The following is a 24782-nucleotide window of genomic DNA, read 5'->3' as shown; positions in this document are numbered from 1 at the left end:
CGTTTCTACGATTGGAAACGTCGTAACGATCCGATGTTCTCGGTGAAGGCGTAGCGGACGCTTTTGCAGAAAGTGAAAGTCCTAGGTTTCGATGGGGCCACGTTAACTTTTACATTCTTCGTCTAGGAATGCGCACGTCGGTCGGCTTACAGCCGGTCCCGAAATATATAAGACACCGTCTGTTTACGGGAGCCGACGTAACGTTTAACACATGGCGGCGAAATAATAAATTACAAAGCTTTGGTCAACGTCAATTTAGAGAAAATTTTCCGTTACATATATATATATATATGTATCCACATTTATGCACATTTTCATAATGCTTTCCGAGTTTCGAAATCATAATATTATTTCTTTGAATTCACACTTTATGCTCGTTGCGCATATTCAATCGTTCGTAAATAAAATGGGTTAAAAAATCCTTTTAAATAAAGTATACGCCTCGGTGCAGAGAGGATAATAAATTTCATGGCGAACGTTATATGTAAAGCTACTACGCACACAATTTACCGCTACGCTTTATACGTCCTCGCGTGCGAGCGATGAAAATCGAAAGTCTAAGCTTCGAGTTGACATACTTTATTTGAGACGCTCAGCGCGTTGTCATAGTCGCGATAAAAACCGTAAATATCGAATTGTAAAATCACCACTTAATTTCACCAGTCAATTTGCTAAAGATACCATGTTAAAATATTTCAACGACTTTTTATAAATGTTTACATACATAAATATAACATTAGACATATAAAATACATTATATCGCTCTAAATAAAAAAAGAATAACACGCTGAAAATTTTGGAAATGTCGTATCTATCACAGTATGTAAGAAAAAAAAAAAAAAAAAGAAACTTGACCCAATTTGACAAATAGAGATAACTGCAGCACGAGATATCTCGTTGTAATTCAATTTACCAAGCGCCAAAATTTTGTAAAATATTAAATTAGCCGAAATTTTCTGCCGCTATTGATATATAAATGCGTGGAGGAAAATCTTTTTCTCAAGAGACAAGATTATATTCTTAGAGAGCTTCGTCGAGATGTAGAGGGCAGCGCGTATCGACTGCTCTATTCGACGTATCATCGCGTTATGACCCAGAAACCTACTTTCGCGCCGAATTAAAAGCGAAATCGCGAGGCGAGCGGGAACGGAGGCTTCGGTGCAGATAAGCGCAGATAGCATCTATGCCGTACACAACGCATGATATGTCGCGATTACCTTCAAATTAGACATGAAGAAGGCCATTTTACTTTAAATCTACAAAATTCCTAAAATTAGCAACGATTATTTAAAAAAAAAAAAAAAATAGCAGAATCGGATATTATTTTTTTTTGAGAAATCACGAGATATCACTTTTACGCGTGGTATTAAAAAAAAAAAATTGTATTATATGAGCAAAAAGTTATTCTATTCTTGTTTATTAAGAAATAATATTACGAAACTGCATCCAGTGGCGCAGTAATTATACCGAACTTGCAGTTCCGCTAAGCAACCTGTTCCAATTAATTAGAACTTTATTTTCGCGACTACGATGTTACTACCGCTCATTTGAGCGCGAATAACGGCGCTCCTTCGTGGAAGTTTTCTATCGAGCAGAAAGCTGCGTGGGAAGATTTGTGGAAATTGACTAATTGCGATGCTCGCGGAAATTTTAATAATTACGCGGAAATCTAGCAAAAGAGGGGGAGATAGGTAGGTGGATAGTTTTATCAGAAAACCTGATATTAACGAGCTTTTTTTTTTTTTGTTGGAAGACGAATAACCGTGAAAGTAGAATAAACTACTTTCAGATGCGTGCGTTCATACGCGTATATATGCATGTTATATTTTATATATATATATAATATATATCCTATTTTGTAAAAGCGTATAGTATATGAGTCTTTCAACTTTAATAGATAAAATATATCAGACATGATTGAGGAAATCATCTGCAATTTATTATCACCGCTACATCTATTGTTGCAGTTATCTCTCTCATCTGCTCTCCTAATGCAGACTTCCCGAGGAAACGGGCGTCGCGTTTGCTGCCGGAGCGGCAAACAGCTTAAGAGAGACCGCCGCAATACCACCGTGAGGACACGGTCGAACATAATGGAGTTTTCTGAACATACCTTTTCGCCGAGCAGAGCTCCTCTTTCGGGATCGACTCGGTTTGGCTCGCTTATACGAACTTAGGAGCGGATACATGCCGGGGCGAGGGAAGAAGTACAGTGCGCGGCGTCGGGAAGAGAAGAGAGAAGGAATCGTGCGTATACACGCGTATATGTGCGTGTAGAGAGGTGGGGGAAGAAGAGTGGGGGATATATCGGAGAACGCCGAAGCCAGGCGACGGCGTACGACGTACGATGCGACGCGGAGGTCAAACGCACGGAGGGCGAGCGACGCGAAAACGGCCGAGACGACAACCTTGACTCCTTTCGTCTGTTGTTCTTAGGATCTCCGCCGCGCACCGGAGAGCGACGGCCCGGTCGATGGGGTGAGAGCCCGAGAGGTGAACGAGGGTAGCGTGACACGGCGGATATATATATATATAAAAAATTTCGGCGGAGCAGATAGCCTAGCACTCGACCGAATAATCGGCCGTTTTTAGCCGCAGGGCTCGGCGAATTATCCGAGCCGAGACGTGGCGGATGAAGCGCGCGAAAAAGTGAGATATTTTATTTTCAGAATAAGAAAAAAAAAAGAGATATCTTTTTATGTATGTAAATAAAAGTTAAGTTGTTTACGTTGTAGAATGTTTTATGTCTAATATGTGTATTTTAATCTGTTTTTTAATATATAAGATTTTGAATCGTTAACTTTTTTAAGATAGCATTTTTGACCCACGTTTATAGGAAACTTTTTGTTTAGAAGAGTATATAATAATGATAAAATATACCAAAAGTATACATTGATAAAATAAGTTACAAGGAAAAAGCTCTTATTGGCAAGCATTGTTTACTTTGATTATTCGGATCATTCTATCAAAGTACTATAATTAATTATACCTCTACACTTAAATAGTTGAATGAAACTTGACGAAGCTGTATCAATATATAGACACTTGATTTGATTACAAACTTAAGATGATTACATTACGATCGAATGAGCCGAGCGATGCTGATAGTTACGATGATAGAATTAATTCGATAACGTGCCCGTACGCGACATTTGCAGGACTTTCGTGAATACCCGGTGTGTCTAAGCAACTACGGTTTGTGGGCGATGGATGAAGTCGATATTCTTATCAACCACAAAACCACCACGGCCACGGATAACTCGAGGGGGAGTTGGTCGAGTCCTAATTATGCCGACACTTTTATCGCGTTCTTAAGACCGTCCCGTAGACCTTAAGTAGAGTAATCGTGAAGTAGGTTAAAAGAAGAGACTACATAGAGCGAGATTGTGACTAGTCTAGTTGCGAAATACGCGCAAAATTTGTTGAGTGAATTTTATCTACATTTATATACGCACAGGATATGTCTATTCGAAATTTTGTAAAAAAAAATGCGCTGAAAATTCCGTGATCTTCCAAGTATTTTTATTCAAAGTTTCAGGTAAAGAAATATTTTTGTAAATCTTTTGGTGCAATTTCCTAAAATATGTTTTTTTATTGTACATATTTTTCAATGTTTTTTTATTTGTACGTAAGGAAAACCATAAAGTATAAGTTTCAAGTGCTATTTACAAATGTACTGAAAAGAAAATTGAATAGCTTTCGTTAAGATAAAATTTTTTTACTTGCCTTTTTAATTTTTATCACTAAAAATTAAGGTAAAGAATATATACTGCACGTTCAATATTTTATTAACATATTGAATTTATATAAGCGGAGAAATTGATGAATATTTATAATATATTTTTTAAACATGTTTTAAACATATAATTTACAACTTGATTTATCGACGGATTGCTTACAGTATAAGAGGAAATTATTAAAGAGAGAATTTTTTAAAAAATTTCCTGAGATTCCATGAGAATTCCCTGATTTTTCAGGTACAAAAAAGTTCCCTGACAATTTCATGCTTTCCATATTTTTCCAGGAGTAAGCACCCTGGTATAATATATATATATATCGATGTTTTTATAATGTCAGGAATCGTTTGCGGAATCGTTAAATCTCGCGGCAGAAAGCGTGACACTTAACGGCGCGCAATTTCCGGTTGACGATAGAGCGAGCAATCTTTCGGATTCGAAACGATATAACATATACGTGGTATTGACGTAGCGCTAATTGTTGGGGCGCGCGAGACAATAACGATGACGATGACGATGATGACGATAACTCCGTGTAATTATAACGGAAGCTCTCGGAGCGCGGGCTCCGAGTGAAAGGCATAACTGTGACTAAAAATCCGCAATGTGCAGCGCTGTCACGCTAAATAAGTCAGGCTACGAGGACTCGGTTATTGCTTAGCTTATCGTCGCGAAGAGATAGAAGAGAAAAGGAGAGATTTTAGCGATTTAATTTTCGAAAATTCTAGATGAGTGTACTGGTGTCCGAGAATCGAATGAAATGTCAAGTGACATATACGCGCGCGATCAGCTGTTTGACTTAAAAATGGTAAAAAAGTCAATATGTATATAAAAAGAAAAAAATATTGTAAATATTAAATATATTGTATATAAAAATATTGTTATAAATTTGATACACATGTACCAGTTTTCTCGCGCCTATCTATTTTTAGATATGATATAAAATTTTACTACCGTCGTAAAGTAGCCAGTCTAGACAACACCAATGTGTTTAAAGAACGTCGTAAATCTTCCAGACGTCCTTTACAAGTCCTTTAAACGTCTAAAGCGCATTACACGCGGACGTCAAGTACTTTCGTGTAACTGCTTTGTTGTTCTTCTCAAAATGAGAAGAATGTTACATTATGTAGGATATCATCACATGAGAGTATATGCGAGTATCTGCAAGATCGACGAATTGTAACAGATTGCAGGACCGATCCAATCAATTTACAAATTACATTCAAAAGAATCATATCCCGTGAATTATGTCAAAACGAGTGCGCCCTTACCTTCTTCCCGCCTCATCCCTCTCCTTTCTTTTCACCCTGTTTCGTTGTATCAAGAAAACAAAATTGACTAACACTGTTCCCCCCCAAAGTTTTACGACGTTTCACGAGAGAGCATAATCGATGGGATGCTAAAAGTCCGGGCGAATAACGGCAGCCTCGCCAAAGTTTCAATGTGCCTACCGTGTTCCGAAAATAAGTAAACTCACATTGCTTACGAATATTATATACATTTTATATTAATAATCTAAACGATATATTTCCCGCAATTTGTTTTACACATCAAATTTCATACTTGGAAATCAGCAAAATATTCAATGCAGAGCATTACGTATATAAGCATATGCGCGTTTTCTCTTTATTTATACGACTCGACATTTAAAGAAACATTGCTATGAATACCAAATAAAAGAATCGTGGGTATCCCGTATCCGTAGAGTAGAGAATCATTGTTAGGAAAACAATGCCGTAGAGAGAAAGAGCCAGAGAGAGAGATACGATATTTAGGAGGTTAACTACACTGTTCTCTCTGTACATAGTAAATGGACGCAATTAAAATCGCGCGAATCAAAACTACCGGCGAATTCGATCGATACGGGGAGAGAAAGATCGCGGCCACCGGGGCGAAACGCGAGCGAGGGGCAGGGGGAACAAGAGGGAGTGAAATAAAGAAGAGCGAGAATGAAAGGGCGTAAAGGGAGAGGCCACCAACCTCACCACCTCTTCCCCCTCCCGTGACCATGTCTCCGATTATCGGGGGCGTTTAATCCGGTCTCTATACACTTTGCCGACTCTTTTCGACGTCGTCTCGTCATCGCCCGCCGAGCTGTGCGCGGTGCGTGCACGTGTTTACGAGCGAAACTTTTGTCCTTCGCCGAGGGGTTAAGGGCCCCGGAGAGAAGAGGCGTATGTGTGTGTGTGTCGTCTCTTTCTCTGGCTAGCTTCTCCCTCCGATCGATCAGTCGAGCCTGTTAAACGGCGGAGCTTAACCACTTCGCCTGGAATAACGTCGCCGACTCTATCGAGCTTATCGCGCTTATCGAAACTATCTTTCGCGCTGCGAGACGTGACGTTTTCGCTTTATACGACATATAATCGTGGAACAGTCTCGGATAAAATAATACAGCGGGGTCTCTCTCGGGATCTAATCTTCATAACCCGTATCGATTGGGCCCGATCCGTTTCTGCTTAAAGCCAAAGTTTTCGCTTAATTCGAGCTCGCGCGTGAGGAAGATTCCTGTTTACGAGCGATGTCGTAAATCTTTCAAAGATTGATGCGCGCTGACGAGATTGGCGAATACGTATACATATATGAATATATGAGATTAATGAAAAAAAGTGCAATAAAAATGTCACTAGCATCTTTTAATTTTCGAATATATATTGCTTTTCCGATTATTTCGGAGACACACATTATCCAAACTGATCGTTACAATGCACGTTACATTTTAACACATACGTTGTACGAGAAACGATAATAATAATATGTCATAATATGCACTGAATATATAAAAGTGAGTTATGCATGTAGCCGAGTCGAATGCGCGCTGCATTTTAATTTCATGCGTTTAAAACTGCGCTTTTTATGCACACACAAAAAAAAATAATAATAATAATAACGTGCGTTGCAGTTTATTATTTCGTCGAATGTTTTCGGGAAAATGACATATTAACGGCCTTTGTGCAGCCCGTGTCAAACGCATGTGGATGTGGACGCGCGTGATCCGCGCCCCGATTAAATTCCAAGCCAAGTGTTTAATCGCTTGTCGCGAATGGATCCCGTCTGCGAAGGATGGAACGACGAGATAAGAGAGAGAGAGAGAGAGAGAGAGAGAGAGAGAGAGAGAAGAGCGTTGGTTGGAGACGACGTTATATGTGCGCGCGAGGCGTTCGCGCGACGTAATCGACGTAAATAATCGGAGAGTATCCGTCGAGAACGGCCTCCTGGCCTGTACGCGCATTCGCGCGAGTGTAGGCTCGCGAATGACGGCTCTTAAATCAATATCCACTTGCAATTTTTTCACGCACACCTGGTACGGATGTTTATACAAAAGGTATCGATAAGCATTTAAGCAGGCCCCGAGTTGCCGCGAACGAATCTGCCCGATGTCAGCTGGACTAAAAATAGTTGGCATCTAATATTCCCTGTGTTTGAATTAATGTGATTTTTGTGAATTCTTTACTTGAACCATACGGAGATGTCTCGTTTTTTTTTTTTTTTTTAGGATAATATCTGTTTGATATCAATATCTTTTTCGAAAATAAGAAATATTGAAAGCAAGTAAAGTATAATGGAATAATCTCGTAGAGAATTAATTCTTTTTTTTAAACCAAAAAGATATACTCTCTCTCTCTCTCTCTCTCTCTCTCTCTCTCTCTCTATATATATATATATATATATATATATATATATATATATATATGTATGTGTGTGTGTGTGTGTGTTTTTGACAATTTACAAATTTGTGAAATACATTGACAAAGCGTTTGAATAAATTAAGACAAACTTAATTTTCGATTAGTCAAGTTTAATCTCGCCTAAATTTAGGTAAGGGAATAATTTTGAATCTAGTTAATCCTAGGACGCACGCGATATAAAGCTGTACAAACAATCGCTATCTCGCAGCAACGAAAGCCCAGCTAACACTTGCCTAAAAGAGCGACGTATCTCCGGACGAGATCTCGGGCGTTTCGTATCGCGAAACGTGCAATTACGTTCCGATTACCTCGACGCGCGCGCGGTAGCGCATTCGCAGTTTTCTTAATCAGCGCGTCGCGAGCGCCGGTAGTGATAAGGATGTATGTTTACACTCCATGGCAATAAAATCCGATGAAACTCGGGCGGCCCCTTCTCCGCGAGGGATCGCTTTACACGACGCGCGCCGATCAATATCCCGTCCCATTCTTCGGACAGAATAATAATAGTAATTACAAAAAATCTCTGTTTTTCTCTCTTCATATCCCGCGTATTCAGGCAATAATACTTTTTGCGATTTTTAGAAGATATTTGCATCTATAAATTTTTACTTGCCTACATCGCGATATATCGATATTGATTGTTTATTATCGTGACGTACACACGTAAGAATGTAATTTCTCATTCTTTTGTCGAAGAAAAATATTAATTAATTCTTACATTGATAACTAAACTTATACGAGATGTTTCAAAATCATTGTTTTTTTTTTATAACAAATTTTCTGGCCAATTAAGGCATGATTTTTCCTTAGCGAAAATGTGGCAAAGACATCGATTTTCGAATTGCAAATAATTGAAAAAAAAAAAAAAAGATTTTCAAGTTAGCCTTGTAAAATCAAAATTATATAGTTACTTTAGATGAAATGTATTTCAATGGAATTTTAATTTGAGGCTTAATTACAAAAGTATTAAAAAAAATGGAAACTGACTAAAAATGATAACCTTGCCCCGATGTTTACTTCAAGGAGATATGATAATCTGCTATTAAAAAAGACATCGGGTGATTTTTAGATACCTTATTAGCCACATTCATTCTTTTTTTTTTATTTCAAATATAATTTTCTCTAAATTATTATTTAATATATATATCCTTGTAATAATTTATATAAGCATCAATTTTGAATTCAGAGTTTTCTTTTCACATTCGTACATTAGCTGTAATACCGGCATTTCTTTTTGATATTTTAATGCACTATTTCCATCACAGGCACAATCATAATGTCACCGTTTATGATGATCGCGCGATCGATTGGCATAATAATCGCGCGGCATCGTTTGTCTCTCTCGATCGTAGAGTAATTTACAGCCGCGTGGAAATTTATTGCATTAATTCGGCGGATCACAGGGATTATCGATAGACACGTAACGTCACTGTTTTCTGATCCCGTTTGTATCCCCGTTTTTATTCAATATCCGCGAGCTAATACGCCCTCCCAGAGTAGGCGAATTAAAGCCCGCGCGCGTGGGTCCTGCCTTTTTTTTTTTTTCATAAAAATCGTCCTTTTTCACGACTGCGCAAAAACACCGATACGCTTTTCATGTTGTACAAATATCATGTCGTAGTCGGAATCATGACCAACACACAGTAAAAGAATCGCGAGTAATATGATGTAACTATTTATAATATCGTTTTCCCGATGCGAAATGAGAATCAAATTTTGATATTACTCTTTTTCTTTCTTTCTTTTTTTTTTTTTTTACTGTCATTAGATTTTTCCAATTATTTTTCACGCTACGCATATTTGCAAGATCGCTACTTCTGACAAAATACTGTCGAATATTACTGTTGAATATTTTGAAGATTAGTGCGATATTTTTTCTAATCTCACATGTATGTTGAGATTTATTTTTCCGAAACAATCCCGAGAATATTTTCAAAGAATCCTATTTATATATTCTGAACAAATCATAATCCGGCGAGATTCAGCGTTTTGTAGAGTCTAAGATATTTAATACGGACAGTTTCAGCTACTATTCGATTACGGGTGTCGGTTAAGTGTCGACGCAGCGACAATTAAACGCAATGACATTGAACACATTTTTCCTGGATGGGAGACTTGTTTAAGACGCAATGTGCGTAAAATTCGAACATGTCACGTCCAAAGATGGGACATAAAAAAAAAAACGATCACTCAATTGAATTGGGTAAATTACCGAAGTACTGTCCTTTTACGTCCGTTATGTGGACATAAAACAATTTCGCGCGCGCACATTTTACAATATATGTAAATTAAATGTATCGTTTGTCGGAATTATCATTGAAATTCGTATAATTTTAATTATTGCCTGTATCGGATCGCTGCCCCGTTGCTTTTGCCGCATCGTGCATAAAAGATACGCTAATTGTTCGAGTCTTTTATTTCCGGAATCGTGGACGCAAGAGAATAAATCCATATCGGCGCGCTTAAAAAAAGGATATATTCGCTGGAGAGCAGGGATCGTCGATGTGTATCTACGTTGTTGAATCTCGACAAAGTTACACGCCTTCGGGGTTGACGTCATTGACCCAACTTTGGGGGAACCCTCCTTTTCATTAGTCCTTTCTCGGCAACGTACTCTTGTCCCGTCTCGCCGCCTCACTCTCTCTCCCCAGGACCACCGTATAGACAAGCCTATTTACCGATCGATTCGATACCGAGTAACATACAAATACGAATACTCTTGTGACACGGAAGCTTTTTACAGGCACATCGATAATTAATGAAATTAAGCAAAGGATGTTGATGTCTAATCAAGCGTATTATAGCGCATCCTCTTGTATATATAAGTGAAATTGCAAAAAATCTATATTCTTATTTATCAAGGAAGTAAATTAATTACAACGTAATGGCGAATCTCTAGATTTCACTTTTATTATCATCTAAAGACCAGAACCTTTTTTTTTTGGAAAAAAAGAAAACCACCAATTTTTTCGAACGATCAGGACTTCGTAATTTGAGGCTCGACGACATTTTCTACGCCATGTGCGCGCGAAATCAGCGAAATACCGTGAAGTACCGCGACACGACGAAATATTTCACGACTTTTTCTTTCGTTCGCCAGAGAGCCGGAGCGGCGCGGCATGAAAAAGGATTCCCCGAGAAAGCGTTCGCGCGGATGAAAGTGCCGCCCTCCGTTTCTTATCGAGGACTTCCTATGCAGCCAAGACGCGTTGCTTTAGCCGGACCAGGAGGCTGCTTGTTTGAGAAGCGCCGCTTACTCGCGTGTAGAGACGAGTTTGAGAAATTGTAGCTCACAGACACATTTTGCGGTACGCGTCGTTTTAATTTTAAATAACTTATTAAAAATATATATATATATATATATATATATATATATATATATATATATATATATATTGTAGATCGATGATACATAATATAATATCGTTCCACGTATTTACACGTGTTTATCGATTCGTGAGACTCCCAACGCGATTTCTCTTGTGCTGTCCCTCTCTCTCTCTCGCAAGTGCATCCGGGCGTGCGCGCTCGCATGTAATCGTGATTTCATCGAGTCACGTCGCATTACGTGATTTCGTCGGATATCTCCGTTCCGTCGCCACCGCGGAAGAATTCGCCGAGAGATCCGAATAAAGAGAGAGACTCACGCTTCGCGTTAAGTCGACGTTCCGGAAGCGAAACACGCTAGACTGTATTTATTTTCCGTCCTTCTCGTTAATGTTCACTACGATATTTAAAATCCTTTTTCTTTTTTTTTTCCTTTTCTTTAACTTAAATTCTGTTGCAAGGAGACATAAATACTTATATAATGCTGTTTAGTGAATTTCTTCCATTTACGTAAATATTTCATCTATCGATTTTTTTCTCGCACGCATATTATATACGGGGGCGTGTTTATTCCCGGCGGAATAAAGGCGACACTTTTTCGTTCATTCGCGTGTAAATCACGGGGAGAAAAAGCGGCTTCTCGGTTCGTCGCACGTGTGTTCGTCGTCCGCGCGTGTAATCGTAATTTTCATCGTGTCACACATTGCAATATTACGCGGCGAACCACCGGCGTCGTACTCGGATCGTCATCGTCTTCGGACACCTTCGGCCCGGCATAACCCATGTGCATAATCGATATCGCCATACCGAAATGCCTTATAACACGAGTTATTGATTCGCGACTCCGCCTCCGCATACCGGCGTGTACGCGCATAACGCGGCCATAATAAACTATCTTGTACACGCCATGGCCCTGTCATGCTGTAAATTTCGTTTAAAATCTCGGTAGAGACAAGAGGGAGAGGGAGAAAGAGGGGGAAAGAGAGAGAGAGAGAGAGAGAGAGTCTCGTGGACAAAAGAAGAAGTCCGATCGATCGATTGAAAGGCAGATGGAACGAACGGCCTTTCTTCGCGTATGATCGGCCTTGACGTTTTCGGGGTCGCTCTTGACGTCGCGGAGAATCGTCGACACGAAGTCTCGATTATTCGACGTAGCGCCAGGGCAGGCCTCTCGCAAGCATATTTTCTTTCCCCGCTTAACGCAATTATCCCCCTGCGAGATGGAGGAGCGTACGGTAAACTAGTTTTGCGAAACAAGGCTTCGCAAATCCCCTACCAACTCACCTTCCTCCATTTCGAAAACACGACCGAGATTATGCGGCAGAATTAGAGTGAATATTTAATTCCTGGCTATTGAATCTCGTATAATCCTCGCATTGTTTGTTGGGGCCAACGATCGCGTGAAATAGAATCTTTCGATATAATCGGCGAATCGATGGTGTTTACTTAACGCTTGCGTTCGTGCATAGGAATTGTTCAGGTTCACGCAAAGTATAAAGGGCCGCTATTGTTGTATTTATGTTTAATATTTTTAACTCTTTAATAAAACGGATCCGTACATATAAAATATTATTTCTATCTTTAAAAATATACTAGCAAAGTTTGATCGCGTTTAACTTTACGATGTATTTACGAATAAAGATGCAAACGAAAGAAGATATAACATAAAGAAAATAATTAAACAACAATATAAAAATTTTCACACAATTTCTTGTATTCCTTTATCGCCTCCGGCTTTATCTCCATAATTTTTCATCAATCAATTTTACGATTAATAATTTATATTTTATAAGTATTACATTACAGAGAGAGAGTTTGAATTAATCGATACGAAAGTCGATTTCTGCATTCGCGTATGTTACAGTCGCCTTTGTAGATATGTTTACTTCCGGTAAATATTATGACGCGAGAGAGAATTGCATAACACAAAGACGTTAAGCAATCGAGTAATGCACGTGGCATATATATTCGCGATATATATACATACCGGATATAGACGAGAAACGTCGACTGGCAATATAATATCGCGGACGGTCGAGGCTTCGCGGCGAGAAATGGCTGTAAAAATTTGCACGTGCTTTTAGATTAATGTGATAACGCGCTTTCATTTTACGTCCGCGAGGAGGAAAGGATACGGTGTATGGCGCAAGGCACGGAAGTACGATTATAATATTAGCGATTAAGTTACACGGACTGTAAAACTTCGGCACCACCTCCTAGTTGGAAAGGCGAGCGGAAACGCGAAAACAGCTGTGAAAGTTAACCGCGTCGCTCCTTTCATTCGCAGATCATTTGACCGATTCGCAGAATCTTCTCGTGATGAGAATCAAGAAATTGGATGTTTCAAGCAGAAATCATATACTTTTTGACAATTAAGAGCTTAGGAAATCGCGGAGTTAAAATATGTCAAGGCTTTTCTATCGAGGATAATGTTTTTTTTTTTTTTTTCTCTTTTTAGATATGTTTGTTCATTTCCGTGAGATATTTGTCGCGCTAACAGATATCGAGTAGTACGCAGTAGTTTAATAATCTAATAACCGAGTACCGCACTCTCTCTCTCTCTCTCTCTCTCTCTCTCTCTCAACAATGAGTGTATATTGCGTATTCCTTACGCGGAACGGCAGTGGAAACAGCCTTGCGGCTCTACTTTCTATTGCGTCACGTAGAAGGATGAGGCCTTCGCATGCCGGCACATTTTGACGCGTTTCGTTTCTGCTGCGCATTATTTCGCAAACGAGGCGAGGAGGTAAGATAAGAGGGCAGCCGTTTTAAGGAAAAGGATTCCAACGTAATCGTCGAGATTAACTGTTTCAGAGGCGCCCGGTGTCGACATGCGTCCGCTAGTGGTAGGCTAATTTCTGGAAGTAACGCACGAGATGAAACTGCAATTTCAGCAACCGCCTCCTCGCTTCGTCGTTTTGGATGTGTTGTATGTGACCGGTATGTCAAATAATTTCACGGTTCTGTTAAGTGTACCTGTTTAGCATAAACCTTTGCCGTAAATATTCTTAGAATTAATCGAGTAAGCAACGGAGGCTCGAATAAAATTTCAATTTAATTTAATGCTTTTGTGAGATAGAAAAGCGTTTATCACGTAGGTAGTTTAAATTTTTACCACTTTTTTATTTCCATCATCTCTCTTTCTTATTGCTCCTTTCTTTAGATTCATCATTCTAAAAAATTTCTCTCCATCTGACGTTTTTATTCCTATTGAAAAAAAACGTTGGCAGAGTTAATTAAAAGATAGATAATGCACACACACACACACACATAAACATATATTTTATGAATTAATTTCTTCCTAATCGAGAGAATAAATCTTATGACGCAGCTCTTATAGCGAACCTTTGTTTCGCAATGCTGTAAATATAGCAGCGAGGAAACATCTTACCTGTCGATGCCACATTATTTTACTTTACGACATTATTACTCTTCGCTTCTCATTCAACGCGTTATGTCGACCTTTCGATCGATCATATACCGATAATTAAATCTGTTAATCTGTCAAATCGTTGGGGAATACAGGAGAGGCTCCCGATGCGTTTCTCGAACGGAGGTTCACGCGAACGCGAAATCGAGAAATCTCTATGCGCGAATATTTCGAGCGAGAATCCGCGCTCCAGAGGTATCGCGGTCTCGGCACCTGAACCTGTTCTGCGGCCGTCGATGCCCTTCCCTCGCCTCATTTTCCCTTACCCTTCCCCCCCCCCCCCCTCGCCCTCCACCATTCTCGTCGTTCGCTTTTGCATTTTTTTCATCAAAAAAACGTTTTCGCAAACTAGAGAGAGAGAGAGAGAGAGCATGCGCGCGGCTTTTATGCGGAGAGCGGTGCATTTTACATCCCCGCGGCTACGATGAAAATTCATCGCGTAGACTTACATAAATATTTCCATTATGATTCTTTTCACTCTTTTATCTTTTATCATTGTCTCTCTCTCTCTCTCTCTCTCGTTCAGTCCTCTTCCTGCCCCTTCCTTCACTCTCCTCTTTACCCGCAGCGCGGGTAGATACTCTTCGACTATCGGTTACGTCGCTTTTAATTAACGTTGTCGCGCGTCGTTCGGAGCGATTTATTCCAAGTTGAAATTAACGATTGGACAATCATGCTCTCGTGCCGAGAGAGAGAGAGAGAGAGAGAGAGGGAGAGGGGGAGGGGGGAGGAAAGCAGGAAGGTTATACGAGATTCGGTGATTGCGAAACCGCATTATTGATGAGATAGTTTATTCGTAGCGATGGAATAAATACATATGCAGTTATCACGTTGTGATGCGCGTGCCACAAAATCCCTCCGCGTTACTACGATACCTATTAAATACAGAATTCCTGCGCGTATTCTGCATGTCATCAGATTATTCGACGGAAATTTGATGATGATTGATAATAATAGCGCACAAAGAACGCGAGCGTAACGTGTATTAGCGCGATATTTCAGCGAATTATTTCCAAATAATTGGAATATCTTGGCGAATGTGAACGCTAATGTAACATTAAATACATTACATGCATCGACCAAGTGTCGATGCATATTTTTATATAGTAGGCATCGCGTATATTAGCATTTGTGATTCTATTTATCTTACAATGGATCCGCGATTGGATCGAGACAACTCAAGCGGAAATCCGCAAAAGATTCATACATTGCGTCATTTTGGTACAGTTAAATTGACACAGTAACCGAGCATGAAGCGGTCACGCGGCTCCTTTGAATTGTACGTATTACGAAACATTCCTATTCTCGTTGAAGAAGGTCGGCCAATCTATCGGACCCTGAAATATCGAGATACAACGGAGAAATAAAAAAATGTTTTTTTCTTTCGCTGCATTATATTATACCATGTGTTCTCGTCGATGACTTCATTCGACGCTCAATTGTGCCGAGTTTGACAGATAGCTCGCGTAAGCAAGATTCGCGCTGTCGTCACTTGTGCAGTAGTGAGATACGCGATGATTTCTAGGTAAAACCGACGTGAATGAACCGAAAGGAAGAGACGATCCTTGGGACGAGAGCGAGCGAGCGAGCGCGTCCTTGATTCATCTCAATTAGGCCAATGCCTCGTTATCGACGCGTTTGCGATCGAAGAGAATCGCTGCTCCTCTTCGACGAATATTCAATTCGTTTTGTACGTGATCGGTCGATCCTTAATTGATCAGGCGTGATCTCATCGTTTAAAATCTGTCGCGAAATTCTTTTATTCGTTTATCCGTTCTCGATCGATTCGATAACGATGACCAGAGATATTTAGAGTTTTGATATATAATTGAGGAATATCGATATTTCGATATCAAATTTTATCTCTTATACTTTGAATATCATTCTCATTTAAAGCTTATTTTTCCAAGTCCTTTCTTTTTTAGCAATGAGTTTAACAAGATTTGAAAACAAACTCTTTATTTAACCGTAAAATTGATGAAAACATTAATATTTCTCATACGAAAGATAATTCCGGATATTTGCGCATTTTTATATCGTTAAGAGAGATTTTTCCATGATTCCTCCTGCTGAATATAAATGCTTTTAGAGAAAATATGAAATAGAAATCAATATTTGTAATATGCGACAACGATTATTAACGATTATAATCTGCAAATACTGAGTTAGATTGAAAATAAATATCTAATTTGATTAGTGAAAATATTTTAATTAAGTAAAAAATATTAAAAAGCAGCTGCTGTGTAAAAGAATATGAAGCTTATTGTAATTATAATAAATTCAACGATAATAATTATTTATTGAACATATTTTGTTAAGATGTGTTGAAAAGCCGGATGATGTTTACTCTAGTAAGGACCATTAGCATTTCCTCTATTTTTTACTAGTGTTTGGTTGTATTCACAATGCGATGGCGCTTTATAATTCTCGTCAGTAAGTGAATTCCTTCCGGTTTTTTAGCATCACCGAGCGCTTGCCGATTGGCTTGCTACTAAACAAGAGACCTTCTATCTTTATTAACGTTGTACGAACGACTGATCTGTGCTTGCCGCTGTACGAATGACTAATCTGTGTTTGTCGCTAGTTTAAAAATGAATACATGAATAAATAATTACGAAGACAGTTGACGAATTTCGCCATATCGATATCCGGCGGTTTCATTTGCACGATGAGCTAAATACAGGATTCTAGAATATTACCGAACATCCTTGTAATTTTTTTTTTATTAATGTCACAAAACAATGTTTTTTTTTTAATAAAAATATATCATTTTCAATTCCAAAACCTTATAAATTTTGCACGATAAAACTTCTAAATAAAATTCAATTAATATAAACTCTATATACTTAAAATTAAATGTAGAACATATTTTTTGAAATTTCGTGAATTAGAAGCTTATTTTCAATAATTAATTATATTTGAAAGTTATATATAACTTAAGCTACGAATAATAATAAATTTCAAGCAAACGTCCAAAGAATTTATAAAAGGAATCAAAATATTTTGTAATTTTAATAAAAAGATTCTATTGATTTCCCCTGTACAGGATATATTTTTCGCTCGTTTGTGCAGTATTATCATCCAGGGCTTCGCGCGTCGTTAAAATCACGAGGAAAATATCATTTTCCGCAGGAAAATGCAGGCTGCGCGCGCGCGCGTACTTTTTCCGTGTGATTTTTCGCTCTCCTTTTTTCATTTTAAACTATTCTTTTGATACGAACTTCGGCAATCCGGCTGTTGAAAGTTCTAGAACCATTTATCAGAGTGCCCTTCTTGTTTTTTTTTTTTTTTGCCCCTCTCTTTTTTTCTACGGTTGTTCGCGCGACATCGTCCGCGTAGAATCTTTTTTTTTTTTTTTTTACGTAACGTTCGGTCAAAAGCGAAGTAACGTGAAAGTAGCTCGGGAAATAAATATTCCGTCCGCATGGGGGGATTATGCGAGACACTGCAAGTCACGTATAAAGTCGACGGCCTCGATGAAATCTCGGAAGAAATGGTAAGACTGTTCTCATATCACGAGACTTTTTATGATTATGCGAAAATTTATAAGAAAGGGCTTAACATAATCTTCGTGTATTTCTTTATATGCAAATTATACACAAAAGTATAAATATTGAAAAAAAAAAAAAAAAATTATTGTCAAAATTATTTCCTGGAAACAAGAAACATATAATCTTATCCAAGCATATAATTAATAGTGATTATCGACATTGGCCATCATGAGAGCAAATAAATGAACGAGTGCTTACAAATTTAGAACGTAGAACGGTATCAATTAATTACAGATAATCGAACGTTATAAATATGCAGAAATAAGAATGAAGGCTCAACGTTTTAATCACGAAAATATGTTTCTCACTAAAATCATGAAGAAATATTCAGTCAGATATTTTTGGTAAAGCGCGTGCGTTTGATGTATAGAAATTATTTATGTTCATTACCAAATATATAAAACTCGTTACGACGCTTACAAGACGAGTTAGCGAAACCAATGATAACCAATCGATTACTTATTCGCATATATGTGAGGTGTACGGAGCAGATGTTAGGGTTTTCGTTGAAGAAACAAGCGCGTTGTCGATTCGTTACATCGTAAACGTGTTATTTAAATTCGCGGAGAGCAAAAGGACGAGAGATGTCGTCGGTTTCTCGCGGCTCGTCATGCGTATTTGAAAAATGAATGCCTTTTAATCGTCGCGCGAAACCTCCTACACGCGCTCTCGGTAGTCGCATCAGCGGACGCAATGCGTTGCGATGCGTCGCACACGCACGAGAGCACCATCTCTCTGTGCCCGTTATGGCCGCGAGATTGTGTGTGTATATATGTGTGTGTGTGTGTGTGCGCGCGCGCTGTATGTGCGCATGGTTCATATACCGGTGCAGGTAAGTTCACCTTTGAAGCGAGCAGGTATATGCAATATGCATTTGCGAGCCTGGCGCCGTGAAAGTACAGGTGCGTACGTGCCATGCGAGAGACCCGGTTCCCCGGAGGAGAGAGAGACGTGACTTTTGCACAAAAGCACGCGTGCGCCTTTTGACGCGAAATCGCGACTGTGCAAATTCGTCTCCCTAGGCGAAATAGATTCCTTTTTTCAATTCTTTATAATATAATAAGGTGAAAATATTAGACGACAAGTAAATCTGTGTTATTGCAGTTGACGTTATAATAAATTATATAATGTGTGGCAGTTCTCGAGGGGATGTAAGCATGGAAATTTAATTACGCACGCATTCGGATATTTATTAGATTATTTCGAGGCTATTTCGTACGCATATTTTATTGATACTTTTTTTCTGTAGACATCTTAATCTTTTATAAGGCTTGATGAATAAGCATCGTCGAATGTAATCGTGACGCGGATCGATACGATGAAAGACTAATAGTTTATATAGATTTTTCCTCAAATTAATTTTATCGATCGAATTTCCACGATGAGAGATACAGGTATAATAGCGCGCGCGCGGTTTTAACGGTTCGGTGAATTTTATTGTTAAATTTAATAGCGCGATTTCTTGCCCCCCCCCCTCCCTCCCTCCTCCCCCTTTTCTTCTCCCCCTTCGTATAATTTGACACGATGCAATGGTAATGCAGCCTGGCCAAAATCGATACGCGCATCAGCCGTATATCTATATATGTAGCACAGTGCATTCTCGCGAGGCTGTGTGTGATTATGTATTATGTGTACGTGGGTATGTGCGGCTCCTCGTCCTACGCGAACGTTTATATCTGCACGGAATAAACTTTTTTTATTACAGTTTTTTTTTTTTTTCTTTACTTTGTTTCTAAGCAGCCAAGCTTCCTCAACGATCCTCGCGGTTTATTTTTTTACACACAAGCTGCCGAAATGCTTCCTCTCGCCCTTCTTTCATCATCTCGAAATCGATAATTCAGTATTTATTACGAAGAAACAAAACATTTGCGAGGGAAACTGGCGATTTTGCGCAAATCAGCTGTTAAACTGCCGTCAAATCAATTCCGTGTCGCGTTTATCGGTAAGATGTGCGTGTGCGTGCGTTTTAATCCCATTACAGATTACAAAAGATAAAATTCGCCGTTTGCCACTGAATAAAGCGAGTAACAAACGTATCTTTGTTTTTTTTGTAAAATCCTCTTTTGTTTTTGTTGTCGAAACGCCAGAAGATATAATTTGGCTTTTGTCAAGTGGCGCGCGAAACATACGAAAGCATTGCTTTTTAAAATTGCTCATGTTGCAAATGATGTCGGCTGGTTATTTTGGGCGGGGCAACAATAATTCGCTATTTCTCGTAATTACAATCGCACAACCGTGTATGTATTGACAAACGTAACTTATAATTATTTACATTTTCATTGGCTTTGCGCGTGTGACCTTATTATTTCAAACGTAATTTTATAAACCGCGGATTATTCTGGCCGGATAAACAACGATTTTATTATACTCGACGAGAAATGGTATCGCATTATTTACTGGAAAATGATTAAAAGCACGTATATACGAGATTGAACTAGAGGATAGAAACAATGTAATATGAGTTTTAAAGTTAAAAACAACGCGCTGCTTTCTTTTTCCCGCTTAATAAAACATATCCTTTTGAATTTTCGTCGATATTACTTGACGATTTTATGACAGCCATTATAATAAATCATATAATATATGCGTGTTTTTTCACGTATGTTTCTCTAGCACGATATAGTCGATTTATATATCCATATTTCTGTCGTCGCGCATGTGTTTTTACTTTTGCCATCACATCCGAGGCTTTCTTTTCTCATTCGCGTAGCAATTCTACCGAACAGGATGAAGAAAACAAAATGTGACCGACCGTGTGGAAAATAATGCCGTGAGTGAAAATATACAAAAGATTTCGCGTCTCAACCAATAGTTTAAGATCCCTTTTAAAATTGAAATGTACATTTAAAAATACCATGGTCTAAACCCTCGGGAAGGAGAAAAAATCCGCGGGTTTAAATAACATCTAAGGCTGCTTTTCTGCGCACACACTTACTCGATTAAGCCGAACGGTTTAGGTAATCACGAGGAAAGGCAGCAGCACGGATAGTCGAGGAGACTCAAGTGCTTGCTTATTTCAACAAAAGTAGGTAGGCGGAAGGTGTATTTACCGGGAAACAGTTATATCGGGCTCTCTCGCCTCCTTTGAAGTAGGTAAACCAGGTAACTTGCTACTTGACCGCGCGCACCATCGCCGGCCGGCTTCGCCGGTGAATCTATGTAAAAGGAAGGATTACGGAAGGAAAGGATACGGCCCTGCGCCGGACGGGCGGCTCCGTCGGCCAGGTGGTCCAAGCCGAGCACCACGATATCGTTCTTCTCGCGGACATTTATGCTCCTGCGCCGGACGGACAGGTGTTGTGAATCGTGGTGTCGGTGGCGCAATGTGCGCACCGACCGACCGACGTGTCGCGCGCGCTCGCAACGAGAATAACGGACGTGTGCCACGTGCACGAGCCGACGACGAGACGAGAGAGAGAGAGAGAGAGAGAGGGAGGAAAAAAAAAGAGAGAAAGAGATATCCGCGTGCACGCAGCCGCTGGAACAAAAGAATCGCGCGACTTTCTCCACCATTATTATTATAGCCCATCGCAAGTCCTCTGACGCGATCGTTGCAATTTCGAAAGTGCATACTCCTCTACTCTTACGTCGTAACGCACGCGGCAGATATATCCGTTGAAACTCCGCGATGTAGGTCATACGCGAATGTTTGTGACGAGCCGCTAGATTTGAAGTGGAGTTTTGCGCTAGGAATCTCTCCTCATCGATTCTATCGATTTATTTCTTAGTCTTTTGGATGATTATTGGTATAGCTGGCGATGAGTGCGGATTTAGCGTCGCGTTAGTACATGTGAATACCGGTTCTCTACGATATCTTTATTCGTCGTCGCTAAAAATAAACGATGGTTCGCCACAAGCCTAGCTATTTATTTTTAGATCTCCACGCAGTGTGTTCACGGTTACCGAAGTACAACTTCGGTTCGATGCTCCAGCAAAGATTTCTATTCTCGCAAATGTGTATTAATTATGTATTGAAATACTATCGATACTGTAATTTTCAGGGAAGGAAAGTAATTTTAAGTTGCCGGCAAAGTTTTTGCGGAAATGAAAATAAAGCGTGTGATGGTGAAATTGCTTAAAGCCATATTGATCGCACGTCGCACGCGACAACGCGTCTCGCTCGGAATAAATTGACCCATTTTGATCGCCGTTAAATCGATAACGCTAAAATACGTACGTAAAATCGGAGACTATTACCGAATAAGCATTCACGAGTCCGTAAATTGACGTTTGCGCGCGGTGTAATAGCGGAATGGTTAACCTTCCGCATTTCCCCCCCATCTGTTGCGCGATTATCCCTCCCGGTAGAATATATTAGCGATTCAATCAAATGCAAGATGTATGTAAAAGTAATTTGATCAAATATATAAGGACGAGATTTAAATTCCTACATCTAATATCATAACATAAACATAGTGATAATCATAATACCTGTGTTCAGAAACGAGAGAGTAAGGAACGTGTACTCGAAAATATTCGAAACACTTGAAATTATTCCCGGGAAATTTTAATTACAACATCCATGCACAAACGAAAGGAGATTAAAGGCGGCGTCGGTATATGCGAGGGATGTTTGCTACACAGAGAGAAGATAAAAGCGCGGCAGATTATTATACAGAATTAACGAATTCACGATGCCATTGTTCCTCGCCCCCACCTTCAAAGAGGGTTACACGTACTTTGTAAAACCTTACAGTCCTCATCTCTATTTCACGCGGCGTCTCTCGATAGAAAACAAAGTCCAAAAAACATACGTCACGCCGATTAAGGTCTAAAACAGAATTCGTTTGACCACCGCGATGGTATTCTCGGCAGTATTCATGAAAGGGGAAGCAGAGGGAGGAATCACGACGGCTGTAAACGCACGTTCCAGATGCCGACGTACTCTGAAAAGAAAAGACGAACTCTGGTGTGCAGGCACGAGGCGAGATCGCAGCTGCGCCCATGCCACTATATCGCGTGTAACTCGGTCGACCGGAGAGTGAGTTTAAATCTAGCTCAACGAAGGGTCCCCGAGGAGTTAAGTACCTTTCGGTTTGACTAATGTAAGTTATATCAATAGAGACGAAGGATATCGATTGGTAATAAAACAGAGATGAAGATGTTGATTATTCTCGTTTCAAGATATCGATCGGCAAGAAGATCTGTTTCTAGCAAAAATATTTTCATCATCGAATTGATTTCGTGAGCGAAAATCTCGTAGCGAGGAACGTGCTGCCGTTGAAAAAGTTCGATAATAAAAATTTTCTCTCACGGAAAAAAATATGGCAAAAGATGATCTCGACGACGATGTTATTAGAAATTATTTCGTCAAGCGAGTCTATTTAACCCTACGTCGTACATCTTGTTTTTGACATCATTAATATGCAACTGTCTCGACTGCAATAAATCAGTTTTTCGTCGTGCATCGATGACATCGCCCCGGGAATAATGTGCAATTCTCGTGAACGCGAATTTCGACCTACTCTTCTCAACGTCATCGACCGTGTCCATCGCGCACGTCCATCGCGCGTCAATTAATAAACATCACGAGTTTCACTCGTCCAATTGCTTCCTTATCAAATATATACGCTGCGACACATTTGTCGGTATTAGCGATAAATTCGAAAAATCTGCGACGCATCTTATTTAAAAGGCAATCATATATTGTCATTACGTTTTATGACAATATTGACAATATTGGAATAATAACGCTTTTTCACTCATTGCCACATACTCAACAGTGATTAAAATAATGTAATTCATATTTCGACTTGTGTGTGTGTGTGTGTGTGTATGTGTGTATGTATTACGTTTTACTAATATATGTATTTATTATATAGAATGAAAATATGTAAAATAATACGAAAGCATTTTTCGACCCATGTTTATACAAAACTTTTTCTTCTCAGAATTAAATTTCCTATAAAATTTCAAAGGCCGGAAGATTGGGGTCCATTCTATATATTAATTATATATTTAAACATAAATAAAATTTGTCATCGCGTATCTCCGACTTTCAGTGTCTTATTCGGATCGATGCGACGCGGTTTCTTCGAACTTGTCGCTCGAAGGTAAGGGGCCTCCAAATACCACTCCAAGGGCTCCACCCTTACCTTGCCTGCCGGATTTGAATTTTGAACGGCGTGGCATCGCCCTGCCAGGGTCTCCTTCGAAAGAAGGCGCGCGAAAGGGGGGGAAAGGAAAATTGCGAAGGTCGTGCGCTCACCCTCGAGCAGGTGCCAGTCGTCGTCGAGCGAGGCCAGCGCCTGTGCCTGATTGGCCTGTTGTTCGAAGTCGAGCATCCCGCTGGCCTCCTTCTTCGCTCTCCTCTCCTCTCCTCTCCTCATCGATATCGCGTCGCCCCGTCGAGCTTCACTCGGCGCCCCCTGTCCCCACTCGCTTCTCCGTTTTTTTATCTTTGTTCACTTATCCGAGACTTATGCGATCGCATCGAGTTGTCAAACTCGTGGATCGTCGCACGCGACGCCTAAGATCGGTGGAGAAAAATTTCAAAGAGAATCGAAAACGCGACTAGACGTGACTTTCCCCGGCGAGAGAGATTAAAACCGCGAGAGAGTTTAATCTGTTTTGGTACGAGAGAGTCGAGCCACTACTCGATCGCGTGCTTCCCCTTCTCGTTTTTTGTGTATTTGTCTCTTTCTCCCTCGGTTCTGGTCTCACTCTCGTCTGTTTATACCGGAGTTTTCTTATCGCTTCTCAGCTGGTTCCCTACCCCGCGCTCCGCGCCGGCATACTCGGTCTCTCCTTTTTTTTCTCCCGAGTCGACTTGTCGTCGGAAAGGTCAACTAGCGTTGAGATCTCTCGAAAACTCGCTCGTTTCCGTTTACACGCTTACGCGTTTGCTCTGATGTTATCCAGAACAATCCGTGATAGACGCCCATAAGTGCGCTTACATATGTCCAAAGAACAGAGAGAACAGCCAGAAAGAAAGACAGAGGGAAAGAGAATGAGGGGGAGAGGGAAGAGAAAGAGGGACGCAGCGTCCGTGAGACTTGAATGACGGAGAATGGGTGGGAAAGATAGATAAAGAGAGAGAGAGAGAGAGAGA

General features: G+C 39.8%; 1 protein-coding gene across 3 annotated transcripts in view; it reads right to left on the bottom strand.

Annotated features, from left to right (window-relative positions):
* LOC126851573 (uncharacterized) overlaps positions 1-24498 on the bottom strand; it is a 106451-nt gene extending 81953 nt beyond the window's left edge. Inside the window, exon 1 of one of the 3 annotated variants that reach the window (XM_050595676.1) lies at positions 23940-24498. In XM_050595676.1, coding sequence (XP_050451633.1) covers positions 23940-24060 — 121 coding nt within the window. In that variant the 5' untranslated portion in view covers positions 24061-24498. Of the gene's footprint in view, positions 1-2113; positions 2220-23939 lie in introns of those variants that run through there. The other 2 variants (XM_050595677.1, XM_050595678.1) reach the window with 2 other exon arrangements.
* Between the last annotated feature and the right edge of the window lie 284 nt (positions 24499-24782).

This window comes from Cataglyphis hispanica, chromosome 8, assembly GCF_021464435.1.
Source record: "Cataglyphis hispanica isolate Lineage 1 chromosome 8, ULB_Chis1_1.0, whole genome shotgun sequence".
NCBI lineage: Eukaryota > Metazoa > Arthropoda > Insecta > Hymenoptera > Formicidae > Cataglyphis > Cataglyphis hispanica.
Note: the sequence above shows the minus strand (reverse complement) of the source record. Positions and strands in the feature narration are given on the sequence as shown.